The sequence below is a fragment of the Numida meleagris genome, chromosome 1, assembly GCF_002078875.1.
Source record: "Numida meleagris isolate 19003 breed g44 Domestic line chromosome 1, NumMel1.0, whole genome shotgun sequence".
Taxonomy (NCBI): Eukaryota; Metazoa; Chordata; class Aves; order Galliformes; family Numididae; genus Numida; species Numida meleagris.
In genome coordinates this window covers 112,691,740-112,716,526 of record NC_034409.1, presented here as the reverse complement: position 1 = coordinate 112,716,526, position 24,787 = coordinate 112,691,740, and the positions used below count along the sequence as shown (strand labels likewise).

At 36.0% G+C, this 24,787-nt stretch overlaps 1 protein-coding gene across 14 annotated transcripts in view; it reads right to left on the bottom strand.

Annotated features, from left to right (window-relative positions):
* DMD (dystrophin) overlaps nucleotides 1-24,787 on the bottom strand; it is a 1,007,484-nt gene that overhangs the window by 741,671 nt on the left and 241,026 nt on the right. For all 14 annotated transcript variants that reach the window (XM_021408144.1, XM_021408061.1, XM_021408111.1 and 11 more), the window contains exon 8: nucleotides 94-275. In XM_021408144.1, the coding sequence (XP_021263819.1) occupies nucleotides 94-275 (182 nt within the window). The remainder of the gene's footprint in view (nucleotides 1-93; nucleotides 276-24,787) is intronic.

Genomic DNA, 24,787 nt, shown 5'->3' with positions numbered 1-24,787 from the left:
TGGCAACTAACATCAAAATTCTGGCACAGGTAAGGGAAATTACTTTAGAGAAGCAAGATGAAAGCAGAAAAGAAGAGAACAACGACAACTCACCTCTTGTGAAAAACGCTGTTGGTGATGTACTTGTATGTGCTCTTCTCTAGTGACCCTTGAGTGCCGTGGCAGCATTTCCACCTCCCTGATGGCCTCCATAGTGACTTGCTGTGGCAGAACTTGGAAGAGGGAAGTCACGTACATTAAGATGGACTTCTTATCTGGACAGGCAGTTGCAACGTCTGGAAGGCAAATTAACATGCATCATTTCAGTTTCCACATTAGACAGCGTGCATGAGAAAATAGCTAATCAACTTCATGAAAAGTTTATAGCCTAATGAGTGATCTATTGTCCATGTGAGTTCTCTAGAGGCTAATTAGAACCTCACAATCAGTTCCAAAACTGAAGACCAAACTTGCATACCAATAAGAAAAAGCCAAAGTTTAAAATGGTAATTTTGTTTTCCCATTCATCATGAACTTTTCTACTATATTCCTTCAGCAAAAATTCACATAGTATGCAATTTGAATGCATGATCCTCATTAAGCACCATTAGGCATAGGAAAAGCTTCATTTTCTTGTGATGTATAAATACTGCAGTAAAAAAAAAAAAAAGACAATCACGACAATCATGTTTTCAAAGTCATGCTTTGCACATTTTCTTCATATTATTTAGTTACTGGAAGCAACAGTTATATAGGGGAAAAAATCATCTTGTAAATGAGTTCACACAAAACAATGATGCCAACATAACTACATAGCTCTTACATTTCTAAGGAACATGGAATTCAAAGACATTATAATTACATATATATGCATATATTTATATAGATCATCATGAAAAGTGTTTCATCTGACTCAACATTTGCTGTGATTTAAGCCCAGTATGCTAAACCGGTAGCTACCCAGCGTACAGCTGCTTGGTTACTACCTGCCCTTGTCCCAGGCTGGATGTGGAGGGAAGAGAATCAGAAGGACAAAAGTTAGAAAGCTTGTGAGTTGAAATAACGATAGTTTAATAAGAAAGATAAATAAAAACGCTGAAGAAAAAAGAAGCATAACCAAAGGAAAAAACAAGTGATGCACAACACAACTGCTCACTACCAATATCCAGCCAGTCCTTGAGCAATGGTAGCCTCCCTGACCAACTCCTCCCAGGTTTACTGCTGAGCATGACATCATGCGGTATGGAATATCCCTTTGGCTTGCCTGTGCCAGCTGTGCTGGCTGTGTTCCCTCCAGCTTCTTGTGCACCCATAGCCTACTCCCCAGAAGACCTTGATTCTGTGCAACCACTGCTCAGCAACAACCGAAATGTTGTTGTGTTATGAGCACTATTCTATTAGAAATCCAAAACATAGCACCATATGTGTTACTATGAAAAGTATTAACTCTATCAGAACCAAAACAGAACATCACTGACAATTTGTAAAGAAATGGTAAGTTACGCTAGCTGTTGTTATTTGGCATTGTAGTTCACCTCCCACATTTTATCTAGCTAATCAAAATGTAAAAAAGCTGGTGGATATGAAATTTAATATTAAGTCCATACACATTTAACGTAAATGCTAGCAGAAAACAGGAGCTCTGAGTTTGTACTGTCCAGGTTGCACAGAGAGGTTGTGGAGTCTCCTCCTTGGAGATCTTGAAAAGTTGCTGGGGCTTGGGCCTGGGCAACCTGTTCTGGGCGTCCCTCCAGAAGTCCCTTCCAACCTAAATCGTTACGTGATTCTGTTAAATCAATCCTGGCTTAGCTAAGATTTCAGTAAAGGAAAAAATAACACAATGGTTAATATACTTTCGCAGACTCAATAATGCTAGAAGGTGGCATCTTGTCCTCCCTTTTGAGAAAACAGAATGCTTCACATAAATTTGGAAACTGAGACAGAATACGTGGCTCAACAATTGTGTCCTATTAATATTTTTAGTTTGGATTTCTGTCTTATCTCCATACCTTTGCTTAACAAATTATAAAAGAGAGCTAAAAGTTTAATTCTACACAAATGACTTGAATGAAACTGGCCCAGTTCCCTTCCCACTCCCTTGCATATGCACAATATGTATTATCTCAGTATTATCACAATACACACAATTTGCTTGTTCAAAAATGTACATGACTTATCCAGCTGAAGTCACACTGCAGCTGTCTGTCTTCACATACTTTACTAGAAATATTCTGCTATCACCATTATCTTGTCTTCTCATTAATATTTTAAACAAACAGCATTTACTTATCCTTGGTGTCTACTCATAATTGATGTTTACATGAATATCCATGTCTTTATAAATACATGGATGTATGCTGAAAGAGAACAAGTATTTATGCCAGCTGTGATTTTTCCATTTGTTGTTCATTATTTTCCTTTTTAAACTATTTTGGTAATCAAATAGGTAAATAACTTATAACAAATACCTTAATAAATTAGAAATACATTGCATTTATCTACAAAATATCTTGATAAATAAATAAATATCTTATAAACAATAATATATGTGCCAAAAACTGTTCACCCATTCTATCTGACAAATAAAAAGCAGCTGTCAGACTCCACTGGTAAATACGAAAAAAATGTTTAATCACAACAAACAGATAAACAACCATTGTTGCAAAGTATGGAATTTCAATCTCAGCAATTTTTTTTTTTTGCTGGTTCTTGAGTTATCAGAGCTAGAAAGATTTCTGTTATCCTGTATTATGCCTTTTCCTTCATATTTTTTCTTTCTGACACCTGTTCTAATATATTCTTTTTACCACCTGTTAGACTGATGCATATTTGAAGTCCTAGCAGGCAGACAGAGAATAAATTAAAGTTTATGCACTTTCTTGCAAGGAAATTCACCAGTTCTTACAAAATACGTCCACTCTCATTTCTGGGGGCAGTATCTGTCAATCTAGCCTATACCCTCTAAAAATATTCTCAAACAAAAGGAATCTTCTTTAAAATAAATTAATCAAAATATGTTAAACTATGCTAATATTCAGATACTAGTTTAGAGAGAAAAATTAAAAACAAGTAAAGAAAATAATTACCCAGGATTTTTGTTTTTATTATTTTCAAAAACAAGGCATCTTTTCCAAATTCAATTCAGAAACATCACTTCCTTTATATTTTCATCCATTTTCTTGACAGCAATTATCCATGATAGGATTTAGAAGAACTTAAAATAATAGAAGCAAATTAGGCTACAAGTCAAAAGAGAGTTTAAAATAGGATGTAACCTTAACACGAATTATACTATTAATATGTTCATCAAACAAGAATCTTAAATACTTTGGAGAGCTCTAAAAACAACTCCAGTTCCTTAACAAGAAAGTAATACAACAGTATAGGAAAAATATCCAGCATGAATTTCCCAGTTGCTACTGGGAGGAATCTTCTATTGTTGAAAACTTCATGTTTGCAGATTAATATTATTGAAAACAGTGAGCTTTTAGTACTCTAATTATGATGTGTCACACAGTTCAGAGAATGTTTTTAATGTTCTGTAACCCATGGGCTCACTTGCCCTATGAACTTTTGCTTTAGTTTATGTTCTTTACTGCAAAAGATGCTTACTTTGTCAGATATAGAACAAGGCCCTGACTTTATATGCTTTCCTGAACGAAAAGTTCTCACTCTATGACTAGAGATGCCCAAAGACCAGCTTCTCCGGTGAAGGTCTCCAGTGAGCCTCCCTCTCAGTTTCCCCCACATTCACCAAATGTTTGGCCAGATGGATCATTTTAAAATATCAAGAGAAATAAACAAAACACTCACTGCTCCCAAAACACAGGCTGAAAAACCCAACTGGTATTAGGGAGACACCAGAAGAGCTACAACTCCACCATGAATTTTCATTAGTGTAACATTCTGCTCATTTGGAGTCACAGTGACTTGGCTAACAAGTCTCAAAGGAACAGGAAGAATCAGGTTTCACCATGGAGCATTAGAACTGTGAAATAAGCAGCAATCCACCTCTGATTAAGATCTGCCGCATTTAAAAGGGTATTATAGGTTTTACTCAATGCAATTTGCCCAATAAATTTCACTATAGTTTGATTTTTATTAGCAAATTTCTCCATTTTCCAGCAAACATAATTACAAGTCTAAACAATTTAATTTTGTTTGGTTGGCTGTTGAGGATGGGTGACTACAATAAACCTGAAATGTTCTGAAACAAGTACCTCTCTGGAGGATGTAGTGCCTAAGAAGTAAATAAATAAACAGCAAAAAAGACAAACTCTTCAAAAACTGATCCACCAGTCAGTTCATAAGTGGTTTGCCCTTGCCACCTTATGTTCTGTCCATAAGCAATTCCCTGCCAAAATTTACAGTTCAAGAGGAAAAAATCCCATTTAAGAGATAAGTGAAATTGAGGATGATATAAAGCACCTAAATAAGCTCCTGTACTGCATGTGTTCAGTACAGAGCTACCAACAGGAACAAAATCCACCATTTTTTAATGCTGTGTTTTATTATGTAAATGTAGCCACACAGACTGCAAATTACAAATATTCATCCAAATATTGCTTCCAATTTTCAGATACATGTCTACTTATAAGTAATATACCCATTCCCATCCCTTAGTATTTTGCTTTCTCGAAGCTATAACCAAATAACTCTGACATTATTTGCGCAGTTTCGACTTGCTCTTTGCATCCAACTGGTAATAAAGTAATTTTGAAAGATAAAAGCTTAAATATCCACTGCATTGCCAGAGTTTTCATTACTACATATGAATTGCTGATACAATTCCTCTACCTTTGAGAGACAAATTCTGAAACATACTTTATAAAGTGCTGAGTAGCAAAATAAAACGAGCCATACACATACAAAAAACCCTTTGTTCTCAAAAGAGGTATGTAGGATTTTCAGATAATCATAAAATATGGAATACAGAAAACAATAACTTTTAAACCCTAAACATTACCTGTTACTATTGGCTGCCAAGATGGCAGTAGCAAAAAAATTTTTCAAGTATTTTGATATTACTTGCTGCTGTCTCACATGATGTTTTGAAAACTGTACAAAAAAAAAAAAACACCATTGCCCTCTCTTCCATAACACTGAAGGAGACTCTCAAGTTTGATTTGAAAAAAAATCATGCAGCTTTGTTCCCTAAAAAAAAAAAAAAAAAAGGCTGCTCTTATTTCCTTCTTCCTCTCCATCAAAGCTATTTTTCATTGTAAGGCTTATTTATTAATGATACTAACAGAACATTAAAAACATTTATTGGAATTTCTGAAGACTATACTACCACATCAAAATGCAGCTGTTTAGAAAGGATTTAAAAGATGCACAACAGAAACTAATTGAAGGAGCTACTGGATTGTTCAGTTAAGACAAAATCTAATCTAAAATAGTCTTTTCACAATATAAACTCATCACACGAGAGACTGAGTCTTGCAATGTTTGAACAAACTCCAATGATGGCACCAACCTCAACTGGATTATCTAAGAGAAAGGCAAATGTGAAGTGTTTAAAAGTGTTGTCCTACTAAACATTAAAATGACAATCAACTGAAAACTAAGAATCAGTGAAAAAACCTTTTGAGTACTTTTTTAATGTGAAGTTTGAAGTCACTAATTTTGCTGTGCTGGTCAAGTGATTCCACTTGGAAACATTTCTTTGGGATAGACAACATGGTAGCTCTTTGAAGTCAACATACACATATTTATGTACTCTATGCAACTGTTTCAGCTTATTAAAAATGTTTCAGAAATAGAAAATTTAAACTGCCATATTGCCAAGCAGCTAGATGAACTACATTTAGGACCTAAAAACTGCTACCAACTTCAAAACAATATCAGTAGTGAGTCTCCATTCCAACACACATAGAAAGCTCTTAAAATATGCGTAATAATAGAAATGATTTGCTTGTTTCTTACATATGTATATTTGTAGGCCTTTCAGCCTGAAAAACAAAGGTGAACTTTTCAAACACGTTCAAACACCTGTGATAATGTCTGACAATGCTCACTAAGACACTTTGAATGATCTTCCTGAAAACAAACATAATTTACAAAACATTTGATCATGTTTTGACTTGGATAACCCAGATCTGCAGTTGAAATTGTATATAATTGTGTGAAACAGAAGAACTGGAAATGGTTTTCTCTACTGACACCTACTGCTTACAGTAAGACATCTAAGAAAAAACCTACAGATCCTCAAGGGTTAGCCAGTGGCTGTTGCTTTTTTTCTTCAATCACTGACTTCTTTTGAATGTTTCTTAAACTTGAAATTATTTTCTGCTCTGTTTGTATATTCTGTTAACAGATAGCATGCTAAGTTCAAAATGAAAAATCTTTACAAGCACTGTCAAGGAATAGTTGTAGACTTGCAGACAGACAAAAACTAAAAACATGATATACTGCATAACTGGAAATAATGAAATTTGGAAATGTAAACGGACAATTCTTTAACAAGTTTAAGAGCAGACAACTGCTCAAGACCAGAGAAAAAGTCCCTTTTCCAAAATGAAGTACATTCACCAACTGAGGGAAAAATATTTAACTAAGCATAAAACTTTATTTTTTTTAGTCTCTTGCAGAAAAGAGCTAAAATTTAAACAGGAGAACTCTGTCGTGTAATTCAGTGTATTTCATTCCGGGAAGGTAAATAACTTGTTTGCAATCTTACGTGAATTCCAGTGATGATACAGAAAAGCAATCAAAGTATTATCTGAAACAGGACTAAGCAAAAGTCAGAATTTTGGAAGGCTGTTAAGGGGCCTACATGAATAAGCATGAAGATCACAGTCAATTGTTTTGTAGAATAAAATTCATAGTTTGAAAAAAAAGGAACTGATAACGGAAGGTAAAAAATACATACAGAGAACTGACGTGAGAGCGGAACTAGGTTTGAAACTCCCTGAAGAAAATACCATTAATTTTTCAGCAGACTTAAGTAGAGATTTTAAACTATATGTACAGAATACCTTCAAAATGCTGACCACAGTCATGTTTTGTAGGCTCTGTTGAATAAGCTCAAAACAGCAGCATGAAGAACATCTTTTCAGAAGATTAATATATTTGTGCTTACCTTTCAAAATTATAAAGACAGGGAAGGATTTGTGGGAATAAAGGGTTGCAGAATTCAAATATATCTGGTATTAAAAAAATCAGTGGCAAAGAATACTTTAAATCTGCCTGAATGTCTGTTGTGATTTGCTGTGTAAGTGTAAATGAATCTTGAACTGATAAGCAAGTACTGTCCTGGCCGAATAAACTTGACATTACCTCTGGTTTTGAAATCTGCAAAATCAGACTTACACCAAGCAATTACGGTGATCCTTCAGTTTTCTTACACTGTTAAACATTTATTCGGTAAGACTATAACTTTTGTTGCTCTATCTAGCAGGAACAGCTCCTTACCAGTGAAGGATAAAGATAGAAAAAATAAAGAACTGTAATGCAACAAAATGTTAGCTTGATAAAATAGGGGGAATCTGTTAATATTTTAACATACATGTAGTATATCAAAATGTTTGTTAGAGAAAAAATAGTAGGATTTTAGTAGTAGTGAGCATAACAGTCCTCAGTTTGCTGAGACATAAAATGCAATACCTCATTTTCTATTAATAAACATTAATGTACATTGCTGAAAACTGCAGTTCACTTACTCAAAACCTTTTATTGCAATTAAGTGAGGTAAGGGAAGGAGGGAGAAAAAGAACTAAAACACACACTATTAACTAGGCCCTACTGAAGAGTGATGAAAATGAAGATAAAAAAAATTATCCTGAATAACCGCCAAACTCAGGAACGTTGTACAAAACTGTTACAAAAAGGAGATACCTAAACAATAATTTTGCTATGAATATTTGAGAAATGAAAAACCATAGGTCAGTGTTTCAAAATATTGTGCATTTGCCATTTTTTGAAGTTAAACATTTATAAAAGTAAAGTCTTTTACTTAGACATTTGTGTCTTATCAATTCTTGTCACAAGCATGTCACTCAGTGTGAAAATTTGGATTGGCTGTAAACATGCATACAAAGTAAAAAAAAAAAGTTGCCGTTGTACAACTATTATCTTAAGAAATTTAACTGCAACTACCACACCTGTTTACTTGCTAAACAATTACAAGAGCTGAGTCAGAATAATCACTGATTCTGTTCCCCTCTAGAACCCCAAAGACAAATGATTCTGTATAAAATTTGAGAAAACTAAAAGGAAGAATAAACAACAAAATGCCAAAGATGGACTTAATCGGATGTAAATTAAAACTAAGCTGTTCCTATTTTTGCACTGATTAAAAAAATGTAGCAGAAAGTCTGAGGAGAAGTCCTCAAATGGAAGCAGAAAAAGTCCTAACTTGAGGTCTATCTCAGGTGTAAAACAGGTTAAACATATCATACTCCTGAAAAAAAAAAAAAAAAGGTTTAAATGTATTGCATACAATATCACGTCAAATAAAAAATCCTGTTTTTCATTAATATGGCCAAAGTGTTGTTTACAAATGTAATTCACATTTGCTATTTTTCACAGATCATACATTCACAGGATATGTAAAAATGGAAAAAAATTAGATAATCTTTCAATATCTTTCCAAAACACTAAAGAACATAATTAACTAATAAGTTTTTGTTACTTATTGAATATTTCACTTAGAACTTTGCCAGGAATTAATCAGTAGAAATTGATTTGATATGTGTCACTTTTAAGTTCAAAAATTAAGTTTCTTGCTAACTCATGCATTACTTCTTCACCTACAGGAAGACAAGTCCTTAGTTAACACTGGCTCTTATGTGCAACACTTGCACAGAATCCAAATGACAAGTGAGGTCTTTAAAAAGTTTAACTGTAACTGACAAAAAAAGTCTATCTCCACTTTAAAAGCATATGTTTTGTAAAAAAACATGTAATTCAATTTTATACATAATCACAGTTGTTCCTACTTAAAAGTGCCAAAAAAAAAATAAATTGGAAGAATTTCTTGTAATAGGGGATTTCTAACTTGAATTAGAATACTATTTGAAGAATAGAGTAAATACATTATTGTGCAATAATACAATATATATACAATATATGTCATGTCAACCATTTTCAAAACTGCAAGTTTTGATCAATTATTTCCTGCCTGCATTCCATCCTTCAGCAAGTTATTCAAACATAGTTGTTTAATACTTTCAAAAAAAAAAAAAAAAAAAACAACCTTAAATGTAATTATCTGAGGGGAGAATACTGTTCATACTAGACAATCAGAATATCTCAAGTTCACAATGCTACCCGGAGACATTTAGAACTTTTTCAGCTGGAAATGTTGTCTCATATTTTGCATAAAGGTAAACTTCCGTTAGCATTTCTGATGTGCTGTCATCCAGATAGAATGGAAAAATACATTTTGAATTTTTTTTTTTCTTTTTTAATCACCAGCAGATCTTAAATTAGAGCCATGCTGAGTCTACTAGGCCACATACTGGGATGCCGTTCTGCTCGGGGCACAGTAAGCTCCCATTCTCCCTTCACTTCACAATCAAGTTGTTAAATACATTCAGGAGAGATACTAGTGAATGTAACTCCTAGCAACAGCTTATGTGACTGTGGCATAGTAATCAGTTTTGAGAGAGTAAACTGTTTTGAGATAACCTGTTCTACATTTTATTCTAATCTCTTTTTCATTACTCACTTCATTGTTTTTCATAGTGAAAAGATTCAGTTAGCATACTTTTGATTTTCTGTCCCATACAATGTTTTCTGTATAGTATCTTACAATGTATTTTCCATCTTTAACATTATATAAATAGAATGAGAAAAGCTTTAATTTTTCAAATAGTCTCTGTAAAATAGTTACCAAACAGAACATCTGCCACTTGGTAGGGAGCGAAGCAGGGGAGAAGGTGCCCATAGGAGAAAATTGCTTCAACAGAACCTGTAAAGGTTCCAAATAGATTCCTCGTTGAGTGTATGCCAATGAACCATATGTGAAGTGTCAAGATCATTTCAGTATGCAAATGAATACTGGAGTAACAATATGAATGAAAATGAGAACTTGTTTTGAGAAAGCCAAAGTAAATGCAGTTTTATATTTTGCCGATACTGAAGAAGTAGTGAAATAACCAAAGGTAAAGCAAGGTATTTTGAGAGCAATAAATACTTGAAAGACTGACAAAATCAACATTTTAGTAACCCCATTTAAACAGACAGCAGAAGGTGGCTTTCCCATATTAGCCAATGTAAGCCTCAGCTTTATGGATTAAATATAAATGTACATGACAATGACGAGTCTGGCGCAGCATAAAAGACCCTAATGATAAGTAAAAATCACAGAATCATAGAATACTTTGAGTTGGAAGAGACTCTTAAAGGCCATCTAGTCCAACTCCCCCGCAATGTACAGAGACACCTACAGCTACAGCAGGACCCAAAACACGGCCCAGCCTGACCTTGAATGTCTCCAGGGACGAGGCATCCACCACTTCTCTAAGCAACCTGTTCCATTGCCTCACCGCTCTTAATGTAAAAAACTTCCTACTTATATCCAATTGAAATCTCCCCTCTATAGTTTGAAGCCATTTCCCTTTGTCCTATCACAACAGACCCTGCTAAAGAGTCTGTCATCTTCTTTTTCAAAGCCTCCCTTTAGATATTGAAAAGCCCATCTCTCAGGTCTCCCCAGGGCCTTCTCTTCTCAAGGCTGAACAGCTCCAGCTCTCTCAGCCTGTCGTCGCAGGAGAAGTGTTCCATCCCTTGAATCATGTTCGTGGTCCTCCTCTGGATGAGCTCCAACAGGTCCATCATGTCTCTCCTGTACTGAGGACTTCACATCAGGATGCAGTACTCACCAATAGAATAAAGAGGAGGGTCACCTCCCTTGGCCTGCTGACCATGTTTCTTTGGATGCAGCCCAGGATATGGTTGGCTTTCTGGGTTGCGAGAGCAAGAAATCCTACAGCTCAGTTGAGCCGATCTGTGTTTGAGATCATAACTGTAACAACCACTCTGCAAGCTGGAATAGTTGTGTGTGCTGCAATAGGAGTGATCAGATGTGACTGGGATTCCAACTGGTATATTATGCATGTGCCAAATAAACATTAAAATACATAGAGCAAGTCTCAAACTTGCAGTGGAATATATTATATTTATGTCATATATGAAAATAAAAGCAGTTATTAGAACTTTGGATTCTAAGCAATTGATTTATTAGAGTCTGTCTGCTATTATCTAGCAGCATTGTAATGCTTTACTGTGTGCTTGAATAGAGACAATTCTACCTAATATTATTAATAACTGTTTCTTGACTAATGAGCACAAGTATCCCTGGGTAACAGGAAATGCACATCCTGAAGGAAAGATCTGTAAGAGATTACTGAAATCAGCTCTACAGTACCAGCCAATTTATTAAACCCATTTCTATCTTCACTGTTATGAGGTTTTCTCTCATTTTTTCTCGATTCCCAAGTAAACATTTTCTCCATGATCTTCACTCCCCAAAATGGGTTGATAACATGAAACACAAGTATGAGTAGTATAGCAGTTCAGGAACACAATTACTGCTCATATGACAGATTTGAAAGGTAGATTATTGCATCTGTTTGGACTCAACAGCAAAAGGATTAAAAATGATGATTTACTCTCCAATAATAAATTTAGAGAGTTTGAAGATCAAAGCTGATAAACTAGACACAAATGTTTTAACTAAGGAAAGGAGAAGAAAGCTATGTTATTTGATTAGTAGGGTTTTGTTGTTGTTGTTATTTATTTTTTCAAAAACCAATCTCAAAGAAGAACCTGACTCCTTTTCAAGAGACAGAATATTGATCCTATTGCACAATGCATGAATAAGAACTGATCTGGAATTCTATGTAAAGCTCTGATCAAACATGTTCAAAAACAATAAACAAGTAGTGAAACAGAAGAGTTTTTAGTCTTAAATGGGAGACAACAGAGAAGTATGAAAGCCTACTGAGAGCCTAACAAAGGTTCAACACAGGACTGGGGGTCCTGGTGGATGAAAAACTGAACATGAGCCAGCAGCGCGTTCTCAGTAAGCAAATCGTATCCTGGGCTCCATTAAAAGAGAGGTGGCCAGCAGGGACAGGGAGGTGATTGTCCCTCTCTACTCTGCTCTCTCGAGGCCCCATCTGGAGTACTGCAACCAGGTGTGAGGCCCCCAGTACAAGAAAGACAGGGAGCTGTTAGAGAGAGTCCAGAGGAGGGGCACAAAGATGATCAGAGGGCTGGAGCATCTCCCCTACGAAGTCAGGTTGAGGGAACTGGGCTTGTTAAGCCTGGAGAAGAGAAGGCTGAGGGGTGACCTCATTGCAGCCTTTCAGTACCTAAAGGGTACCTACAAACAGGAGGAGAGTCAACTTTTTTCAAGGGTAGATAATGGCAGGACAAGGGGAAATGTTTTTTAGTTGAAGGAGAGAAAATTTGGGTTAAATATCAGGGGAAAGTTCTTTACCAAGAGAGTGGTGAGGTGCTGGAACAGGCTGCCCAGAGAGGTTGTTGATGCCCCATCCCTGGAGGTGTTCAAGGCCAGGCTAGATGGGGCCTTGGGCAGTCTGACCTAGTAAGTAGAAGAGGGGTTGGAACAAGATGATCTTGAAGGTTCCTTCCATTCCAAGCCATTTTATGATTCTAGGATTATGGTTCTATGAAAACAAAACTAGCCAAGGTCCTGTCACAAAGTAGGGAACTGAGCAACCAGACCTATTTGTTCCTTCCTCTGCTGTGATGTAACAAGAGGACAAGTGGCAAAGATTGAAAGAACAGGAGCTAAAGAAGCATTGATAGTGAAACTTCAAGACACAGAGAAGACACTATTCAATTTCTTTCCATAGTTTTTGTTACTTTATTACTTGATTGTGCCCTTAACCTCTGGCCTTGGTTGTAAATCACATGCCCATCTAAGCAGATGGGCAAGCTGGCCCAGCACTCTAAGAAGCCATCCCATCTCCACAAAAATGTAATACTCATACTAAAATTGATCCTGTCAGATTCAGCTAGGACAAACGTTTTATTAAGCTGCAACGTTAATATTTCAGTAATATATATTCTGGGCCTTCATAAAACATATGCATAAGCCATGCTTCATAAAGCATGGAACATTCTAATGGCTTTCAACATGCAAATTTCTAACTTTAGAATGATAGAGTTCTTGGAATTTGAGGCATTTAGTTTCTTTCAAGCACAGACACAGTTACAGTGGGAACAAAGTGCCTTTCCCACACCATTCCTCCCAGTGAATCCCAGCAGACCAGAGAGACCTGTGTAGGAGAAAATGCTCCATGAATATCTTGTCAATCCTGAGGCAAATCTGTGAGAAGTGAACCATTACCTAAAAATTTTGAATAGTTACACAATTATCTAAGTATACATACTAACTCACAAAGCTCTTCAGCAGATACAGTTATGCCAACAATCTTCTTAAGCAAATGTGATAAAACAGCAAACAAACATGATAACTAAATCTCCCAAATCTTTCAAAGAATCATAGAATTTCTCAGGTTGGAAAAGACCACCAAGATCATAAGTTCAACCACAACCTAACCATACTACCCTAACTCTAAAAACCCACTGCTAAATCATGTCCCTGAGCACCACATTCAAATGGTTTTTAAACACATTCAGGGATGGTGACTCAACCACCTCCCTGAGGAGCCTGTTCCAGTGCTTAACAACCCTTTCTGAAAAGAACTTCTTCCTGATATCCAACCTAAACCTCCCCTGGCGCAACTTAAGGCCGTTTCCCCTTGTCCTGTCACCTGCCACCACTGAGAAGAGACCCAACCCCACTTTCGCTGCAATCACCTTTCAGGTATTTGAAGAGAGCGATAAGGTCTCCCCTCAGCCTCCTCTTCCCCAGACTAAACAGCCCCTTTAGTCCCAGTTCCTTTAGTCTCTCCTCACAGGGCATGTTCTTTCCATTACATGTAGACTCTACCTTCCAGTCAGACCACTCAGGCAAGTGAAATTACACTTACTTTAAGCACTGCAGCTGTGGCATTGCAAACAATACATACTGATCAAGTTTCAAGTCCCTAGAATGTAACCGTATTCTTGAAATCCCAGATGACTCAAGGATATCACCCTGTTAATGAGGCATTAGGTCTCATCAACAGCATCATTTTCAATTCAAAGACATGCAATTGTAGTGTACAGAGGTCCTTGCTCTCAGTGCTCTCAGCCTTTATGTCTTCCACTGAAAATTCAGTGCTAACAAAGATATGTTTAACAAAAGAAGTTGTAAGAAAGATACTAAACAGACAAATAACATAAAGATGAATTATCCTATACCAAGAAAGCTACAGAAAAATACAGCAAGCAGAATCAAAGGAAAATATTTTGAAAAATGAATGTTCTACAGTTTCTGTGCGCTCCTAGCAAACAATGAGTAGCAAGAATTGATAGTGTATCGTTACTGCAGCACATTCAAAGATCTACAGATCGGACTCCTTTTGTGATTTGTGTGTTCTACAAGTCTTTACTCAAATGTTACAACCTTCTGAAGGAACTGCTAGAGAAAACATGGAAGAAACAGATCAGTATCTCTGGGTAGTCTTTTAAGACAAATTTTCATATATGTCCTGTACTGACTGTGTTTTTAAAAATGTTAGCATGTCACAGACAGCAATAATGTCCTGGAATTAACAAGTTACCTAAAAGTGAGTTACTGATTTATGGTAGAGTTTGTTTCTTTTTTCTCAACTGTTACTGTTTATTCTTTTAGTGATACATTGGGCATTACACCAGATATTCAGGAGAAAAATCAGCTGTGAAATATTATAAAGAAATTAGTTTAATGAGGATTAGAAATCCATAGAAGAATTGGAAATTTTCTGTTTCTCTAATAGTACATAATTAGAGAAAATCAACTAAGGTACCTATACTGGAAAACTTAAACCTTTCAGAAATATATATATATATATATTACTGGACTACTGTACAAAAAGTTCTAATCCATCACTCTTAGGGGGACTCCCAGTGGAGAGGAACATGGACACATAGACATGAAGACACCATGATTCACTCCAGCATTAGAACATAGGGAAGTTACAGCATATATAGAAACCAGTTACCCTAACATTTTGCAGACTGAATTAACAAATCCAAGGATAACCTTCTACTGTAGTTGCAGAAAATACAATGCTTCTACATTGGCTGATCCTCCTCTTCCCTTTCTCATGCTTTCTCCAACCAACCTTTTGAATGAACACAACTTCCCTCCCCCAAATTCTTGGTCCATCTTTCCTGACAGTCAATATTCATCCATTGCAGCACAATCATGAGAGCAGTCTCATTCCTCTGCAGTCTCAGTGATGTCACAGCTCTGCAGCTATCCATGGACTTCCAAGTCACCTTTTCTCACATCAATTGCATTTACATACTGGTTTTCATATGGGGAAGAGGTGAAAGAACCCTCTCCTCATGCAATTTCCCAAACATATCTTCACTTTACCCGTGCAGTCAGGTCAACACCTATATGTTGATGTGAAAATTTGTCTACTCCTTTTTTTGAGCCTTTCTTGTTTTCCAGCAAGGACAGAGGGAACATCACTTGGCCCCTAGGTTCTTCAGATCTCTTCAGTCAGTATACACTTGAGGTCACTCTATTAGTACCACTGTTGCCCACATGGATGAGCAGCAAGGTATAGTAACCTGAGGCTGAATACCACAGGTTTCTCAGCAACCTGTGAAGAGCCTGAAAAACAGCAATCCTCCAAAGATATCAAGTTAGGTTGGCAGAGAAATGCCTCCACCTCCTGGAGGAGATATTTTTCAATAGCATTCATCTTTCTTTTGCTCTTTGACTTGTATGAGGCTCAGCTATCTCTGATCCCTCCTATAAGGGAATGCCCTCTTCCTCCTTTGTTTCTTAGGCTCTTCTTCAGGGGAAAACTTTTTCAGGGATCATCTTCCAGGAGCTGATGTGAGTTAGCTTGTACAGTCTGCTGCAGGCTGTTGGTGGCTGCTTTACCAAAGGGCATTTAAACATCTTGCCTACCACTGATAGCTGAATTAGGAAGCAACAAGCACCTATTCAACTGCTTAGAAACGATTTACACAAGCAATGGGCAATAACAGAGATGGATAGAAGAGACACAGTAATTTCCAGATTTCTTAATTAAAGAAATTAATTAAAGAATGGTAAATTCCTTCTTACACGAATAACTAGAATGCATATTCATGAACATTATTAAACATGTCCAAACTTGCTAGTAAACTCTAGTCATGGCTCCAGCCAAAGTTCAGCTTAATAACATACGACAAAATAAATTCAAATAAAATATCAAAATAAATCAAATCAAATAAATTCATCTACAAGGTCCAGCCATGTGAACACGCTATTTCAGTTTGGCCACACAGTCTCAGTCTACGAAAGAACTATGGCAATGTAAAACATAAAATTCAGCATAACATCAAGACAAATAAAGAATTATAAAAAATGAAAATAGTCACACATTTCTAATACTATTCTTTATATGATTTTCTGGGATAGCAGTCAGTAATACTGCTTATATTCAGTATACTCTAATTTCCTAGCGAACAAAGATTTTACTCTTCGTTTCAGCTCATCTGAGCTTTCTGATACAACTCTGCACTCTTTCTACGGTAATTCTGTGTGAATGACTGTAAATGTAATTTTTGCTGTTCCACATTCAACTACTAAAGTACAGCAATGTATCAAAATGACTGTAAACACTTCTGGTGGCAGATGTTGACAATTTTAAAATTGCATCTGATGGACCTGTTTGTGTAATTATTCATAATGAGCAGGAATGTAACAAAACTGTTCTGAAGGGACTTCAACTCTGCACTTTTCCCATGCTCTATGAAAAATGGATTCATTCAATAAATTACCATAATAAGTTCTTGTTTCTTCCACCCCAGCTTGTGATAAGGAGTACATATACCCTGAGGATTTATGAGCTAAAGCTAATTTGTTGAGTTAAAAAGCCATCAAAATCAGCACTGCTCTGAGCTTAATAACCTGCAACACACTTGTAAAGCAGTCTGTAAGAAAACTATTGACAATTTAAGTAATGCTCTCTTTTAATTTTGCCATAAAGCAAATTAAAATAAGATATCTGAAAGAGCAAAACAAACAGGCTTCTGGAAAAGGAGAAAAGTCTACTGTTATGATCTAATGTACATTAATTACTCTACTGGAGCAAACAGCTTATTTTTTCTCCATTTGCATGTAATCCAAAAGCAGAATCCATGTTAAGTAAATAAACAAAGTGAGGCTGCAGATGGGTACCATTCAGGTCCACCACAAAGTACTGGTATTCTATGCTTTCTCGAGTCCTCGCTCCCTGTTACGCACAAAGTAGAAACATGTTCTTCTGTCCATTACTGAAGTGGCAAGAAAGCCATAGGAAAACTTTCACATTCACCTGTTTAGGAATTGGTAACAAAATTTATGTCACAATACAAAAAAGTAATCTGACATTACAGTCCCATGCTTAAGAAGAAACTTAGTTTTACTAATGGCAAAACACCTAACAGACTTCCCGCTCTAAAATTTTTTATGTTATATCAAGTTCAATGTAAAGTACATGCTTTACTGGTTTAGAAATATGATTTATTTACAGTATGGACTTCTATTAATATTGCTGTATACTACTACATATTCCATACACTATGTATTGCTGTAGATAATACACTGTATGTATATTCTCTCTTGTAATGTATAGATGTATTTAGTATGCGTCTATCAAGAGAAGGTGAGATCACTCTCCAAATAGGGAACCTGTACATTCATACTGTTCTGGCTGAAGCCATCTGGTTGAGATGTAACACACAGGAGAGTGAGAAGATTGCTCCTGCTTTTAAAGTCACTTAGGATGTCACAAGGTGTTTCTATAGTACATGTGAAGTCAGAAGAACAAGATATGAGCTTGCAGAACAAAGTGAGAGATTCCAGAAAAGACCATAAATGGTTCCCAGTACAAGCCTCAGAAATGATGAAAAGTGAGAGATTTTTCCCAAAGACCAAAGGACAGCAGAGAGTTCACCACAATCCAAAAAGGCACTAAAAAATGATGATCAGAGACCAAGCATGAGAAAAGAGCCTGTCCTACAAAGACATGGTATCTTCACTTCTTCTCACTCAGCAGTACTTGTATTCTCAATTTTAGAAGTTAACAAGTTGTGTCTTCTGATTTTGAGCAGTACTGCAAAATGCATAGGCAGATGCATGTCAGAAACTTGGCTCTCTGGGTCTTCTTCCATGCTGTCTCCTTACAAAGTCATTTCCATAACTGATTTGTGGATTTCAGTATTAAAAACAAAAAGATAAACAAAGGCATCTGCCTTGCCTGACAAAATACACTGGGCACAAAAACAAGCAAATGAAAGAAAGAGTGACTGCAAAAGTACAGCGTGTCTTCACTGAAAAGGAAAAAAAAACAACAACAACAACAAAAAAAAACAACATAACAGATTCCACTAAAGTGCAAATACTTCTAAGATGAAAGAAATTAACTAATTTTTCTCAAAGGAAAAAAAAAAAGCTGTGTTCTTATATTATTGCATTCTTTATCCTTTCATTTATTTTTCACCCTACATAATCCTGAACAAGTTGATGGAAGCTGTTCCAGAGAGGTGCTGTACATTGCCATTATAAAATAATCTTGAGACAAGAAAAACTACTGAATCATAGAGTCCTTCTGTCAAATACAGAACAGTTTCAATACAGAATATAACCTTTTGTTTCCAAAAGGTGTACTCTTTACTTGAGCACTTCTGCTGCTGTAGTTCAATAGGTAAAATGCTTATTTATATTCAGAAAACTAGAGGCTCTTGGCACAAGAGCCTAGCAGCAATTTTTTCCTTTATTAGGTTGTGCTCAGTAAGCCATTATAGAGGTGTGTTATGGCCCTCTAGGCACAGACTGCCAAATGACCTTAAAGAAATGAGTATCTCGTGTAGTGTTCTATTCTAATTTTAGTCCAAGGATCCAACACACCTATCATAGAGCTAAGATGCTAATAAAAATTTCGTATTTTCAAACTTTTTATTCAAGTGTAGACTTACTTCAGTTACAATAACCACCAACAAAAGCAAGAACATAACTGTAAAGGAAAAAGATTTATTTTAAGCATAAAATGCATTTTTTTTTTAATTAATACTGTCCAGGATGTAAATACAGATAGCTACAAATATGTAAAACAAAGTTTGACAGCCATCTTAAAAAATATAAAATTAAAATAGTTAATAGCAGAAAACTGACTCTCTTTAATTCGCACCATAACTAGTGCTATCACATTGTTTTGTTGAGTCCAAAGGGCTCAGGATCAGAGACTATAGAATACAAACAATGCAATTAAGTATAGGTAATTGAAAACTGTCCATGTCTGTTCTGGTAATGTATACATCTGCTGGGGAAGCACTGCATAAGTACCTGGTCATGTATACAGAACATGTTATGTAAGTAAGATGTATACACAAGTTAGCATTTTCCCCACAGTTAGTAGACACTGTTATACTAATTACACTTACATAACTACTAAAGCTTTTTATTGATGAAAACTAAGACCACTTTATTTTGTGCAGGGTACTTTTTGTCTTGAAAGAATGTAAACTCTTGAATAATGTTGTATTAGGAATTAGTTGTATGGAATACAATTTAAAAAAGAAAAAAGAAAAAAGTAAACACAATGCAAACTCCCCAAGAATCGTATTTACAACCACATATTGAGTCGGAATGGAATGATTAAATAAAAGTTGTTGGTCAGAATTATTTATCATACAGTATCTCAGTCACTGAAGCCAGCTATCTCTGTTCACTGAGTATCACAAATACGAGGATAAACTCTGGCACTTCTCAGCCTATGTAAGTTACTAACAGACTAATTCCTGTCAGTGGAGTGATAATTGATTATACAGTAAAACTATACTGACGAAAGGTGATGAACATTCTACAAAAGAAAGATTTAAAACACTCCAGTCACAGTTAACAGCACAATAATTCTGCAGTTCCTAGTTTTAGTTTTATCAAAGCCAACTATCTTGTACCAATCTTATTGAACATTTTCCAACAGAATACTTGCAATACAAAAAACACTGCTAAAACAAATGTACGAGGGCTGCTTTGAAAATAATGTCTCCTATTTTATTATGTTGGCCCACAACATCAGAGGCAGATGTTGGTGATGTGGCAGTAGAGAGGTTATCTTACTGTCAATATCCCATTCCATGTTGTTGCCATGTGGTAGCTGGCAGCAGAGGGGCAGTCTGACGCAATGGTGTCTGACGTGGAAGTGTGGATGAAGCAAAGGGGTGTCACTGAATTCCTTCACGCGTAAAAAATTGCACTCACTGACATTCATTGATGCTTGCTGAACGTTTGTGGAGACCAAGCAGTGGATGAGAGCACAGTGAGGCAGTGGGTGGTGTGTTTCAGCACTGGCAACAGTGTCAGTCACCATCACTGGTACAGATTTTTATCAGTGCAGCAAACAGGCTCTTGTTCATCGCTGGTGAAAAGGCATAGTTCATGGTGGTGACTATGCTGCAAAATAAGTGTTTTGTTGCTGAGAATTTGCTCTATCAAAAGGAGTTATTGTGCTTTTTGCAGCTGTTGTATTTTCCATGAAAATAAATAGGAGGCACTACTTTAAGAGCAACCTATGTATCCAAACCTCGACACAACCAGTAGTAAATTAAGTGCGGTAAACTTGACATTCCTGCCAGTCTGTATTTCACAGGATGGATGCTTCTTCATGCCATGTTCCCAGTCTGCACAACTGAGAGAACAGCCTGTACTCATTGGAATTCTACTTATGTCTAATTTAAAGCAAGCAAGAGTCTCTTCCAAAAAAGGCCACCTTCTCATAATACAGAAGCATCATCTGCCCATTGAGAACAGGACACATTTGATTGCTTCAGATTTTTATGCCCCACATTGTAGTAGAAATGAAATACAAGATCTGGCAATATTCCACAAGTGCACTCAACAGCAGAGTTAATAGAGCCAGATTCCACCCTTTTCCTCATGCTGAGTGCCACAAGAAGAACAGAACTGGATAAGTAGACCTGACACAATTTATGAACAGGAGCAGTTGAGTTAAAGCAGCCCTTATTAATCACCACTCGAAGCTGAAGGACTCAAATTGTAGGAGTGAATATAAAGAATGGCTTGGTTTTCAGTGATCTTGAGCACCCTTACACAGCGTGCAAAGGTTCAGTTATCAGGAGCCATACCCCAGTGGGTACAGAGCAACCCAATTCAGGCACAAGTTACTTGTAGGTACATTTAATGCAGGAGGAGGATGTTCAGTAGATAAAAGGATTAGGTATCAAAAAGTTTTAGTTTCCAAACAAGAGGCTCATGGAGTTTAGTGCATGAAGAAATAGATTATCATATACTATTTAATTTGCACATAGAACCAAATACAATGTAAATTAGTCTCCACATTAAAATTCTGTTCATATTTAAGAAATACTCTGGACTCCATAGCAATACAAAAGTATAAAAAGCTTAATCATAGATTAGCTGGCAACTTTTAAAATTTGAGAATTACAACATTCAAAGCTAATTTTCAAATCATGCAAGCTTACATAAAGAAAAAAATACCAAAACTCAGTTAACTGCAAGCAATGTTAAGCTTCCACTTTTAATTCAAAGAACGACTGACTAGGCCAAACATCGCTCTGCTGTTTTATTATGCCTCGTAACAAAGAATTTGATTCAGTACCATTTAAACAACAGCCCTTCTTCACAAAACTAGCAATGGATTACAACTAACTGAACTAACTTCCTCTGAAGTTTAAAATAAATCATCTTCAATTCAGTGCAGCACGTTACACACATTTCCAATTTGAGGTATAGAGATATAACAGCCTATTAAAATCCAGGATGTTTTTTTCCATTTCACAGCTATCTCAGTAATGATAGATTTTAGCTTTAAAAAAAAATAAAAAATGACAGAACTGGATGGGCTTCTGGAAACAAAAGTTGTTTACTCCAGCATTACTGGAGAAGTGTTAACTGCCTTTACCATCTGTGAAAGGATGATAATGCTTGCATACAGTTCTTACAGGGATTTTGGTTAGGTTTAATTAATATTTTTAATGTGCTTTGAAGATTAACACTCAATAAGGGCAAAGCTCATTATTCATTTACTTTTGGAAAAGTCCCTTATAATAAATGCAAGAAACAATAAATATAATGGCATTGCATTGTAGAAATAGCATAAAATTATGTACTTCATTTCAATGCAATAGTTAAAAGGAAACTTCTGTCCAAAATCCCACTGTTTTTCTTGTTCTTATGACTTTAAACCAGCTTCCACAACTTCTAAGGTTCGAAAGCATCCTTCCTTAACTTTCCAGACATTATTTATAATCTGGAACTCAGGCTTACTCATGGGTACTTCTCAAACCACTGAATCCTCACTCAACTTTCTATTCATGTGATATCATCCTTCTAGACAGGATATGCTCTTGAATTCAAGGTAATATCACTACCTCAATGCCATCAGTATATTGCTCAGATTTTTATTGGAAAAAGTATTTATTCCCTTCAGTGAGGTTGGTAAAATCACAGGATTTTTTTTTTTCCTGAATTAATTCAGAGAGAAGACTGGATCGAATAGAGTGATGCTCGTGAGTTGAGCAATTTTACTCACCCAGCTGGTATAAGACACTTGACAGAAGACTGCCATGCCAGGAACACACTGTTCCAGTCTGCTTCCTCCTCCTACATTCCCTGCCTGGTACTGAGTCCAATGTATTTCATGTTGGGTAGATACTGACTGGTGGCTGTTCTCCATGGGGTGTACGCCAGGTGAGAATGAGTTTACTGGCAGCTGAAATGCTGTGTCCTGGCATCTGGAGTTAGATCAAACTCATCACTGCTGTTAGAAATTAGTACAGGAAGAGCTACGCAGTCTTCCAACACTGCAGTGAATGACAGTTGGGACTTTCCCCTCTGATTCACAGTCGGCATGTGTCAACATAAAATCTTGTACTAATGAAGTACAAATCCATGGAAATTCCTTAACTCTCAGCATAACAGAGAGATCTTCCAACGCATTAACTGAAGCACAGGCTCCTTATAATCCTGCCAGTATTTCCTTTGGATCTATTACACTAATTTAGATCAATTGCCTAAGGAAAAAACAGGCATCAGAACATGCAGCATGTAATGCTTACCCATTTTAATGCAAGTGCAGTCTTTTTTGTTTGATTCTGTTTTGAGCTGTCCTTCTATAACTTTTTCCAAACAAATTTATGGAGGGTTGCCTACCTTGTATCATACATCTTAGGGCTTACTGGATTATCAGGAGAGTTTGAAAGAAAAGATTTCTCTGTTTAGCATGCAAGCAACATTTGTCAGCTATCACAGGACTTTGCAAACACACACACACAAATAGAAAAAACAACTATAAACGGTGATGGAATTCAAAAACTAGGAATTTTATGATTGTGGTTGAATAGCCTCATTTACTCAAACAAAGATTATATATAGTCTGTCAACTTTAAGAGCTTAGCACCACATAAAAACATTTTATTATGGTAAGTAAGATCTAAATTCTTTCCATTAGCCTTACTTTAATAAATGAACTGAAACTAAATATTCTGTTTTTCCTTTTCTCTCATGTTTAATACTGAATAACATTGTATTTAGGTGGGAATTACCTAAATTGAAAAACAGTGTCACAGTTAATAAGTAAAATGACTGATAATATCAATTATAATAAAAATACGTAATTATGATACAGAGCAAAAAAAAAAAGCAATAAACAAAAACATAGGAAATACAGCTTAAAATACCAAACATTTTTCAATACTTCACAAGGGTTAAAGTGACATGAATTTTTCCTAAATTAAAGTAATTGTATTGTAAAGTATTGTAGTAATAAATGATTTATGTTTTCTGTAGTGTAGGGAAAAAAAAAAAGATGGGAGGAGCTGTAGAAACAAACAGGAACTAAAGCAACCTGTCCCTAACTACCTAATATTGTTCTTAAATAATTCAGCAAGTTTGAGAAACAAACATACTTAATATTTTAGACAAACAAGTACTCTTAGACTTCTTTAAAACTGTAAGGGAAAAGAACACAGAAAAAGAAAAAGCTTAAAATAACATGAGAGGGAAAAAAATAAATAAATCACTGACACTTACTGAACTAGCAAACAGGAAAGAGAGAGCAGTTTCCCTGAAAGAAAAATTACTGCAGAAGAATCAGTAACCAGGCTTATAAGGGACAACTGCTTTAGAAACAAAGCAAGTAAGATACCTGCTTCCAGGTCATAACTCCTGTCACACAGGCAGCACAACCTTCATTTATCATTTGCAATACTGAGAATCAAGAGAAGGATTCAAAAGCAGATCAGGATTTAATCACAAGGGAGCAGGCAGCAAATGAACATCTTAAAAGGCAGAGATGAAGGGAAGGAACGAAGACTCATGCAAAAGAAATCCAGCAGGACTGAAGAACAGACATTAGAAGCATCATCAGCCAAAAAGTTAAAATCATATCCAAATGGAGAAAATAGAAAGGGTAATAATAGTCTCAATGTAAAAAGACACGATGAAGACTGGCTAAGAAGGAGCAATTAGCAAAATTTGTAGACTAGTAATTAAATCATTAAATCAATCATATCCAGAGATGGATTTCTCTAGAAATTTTGTAGAATAAAAGGGTCAGGATAACAGCAGCATACAAAGGCAACAAGACAAATGCTGAGAAACTAAATGACTGGAATTTGTATTCAGGGCAGAGTTTCCCAACCTGAAATAGTTTGGGAGGTCATAGAGAGTGACCAGCTAAACGAACTGTCTCAAACCAAAGTATGCGTAGAAATAACT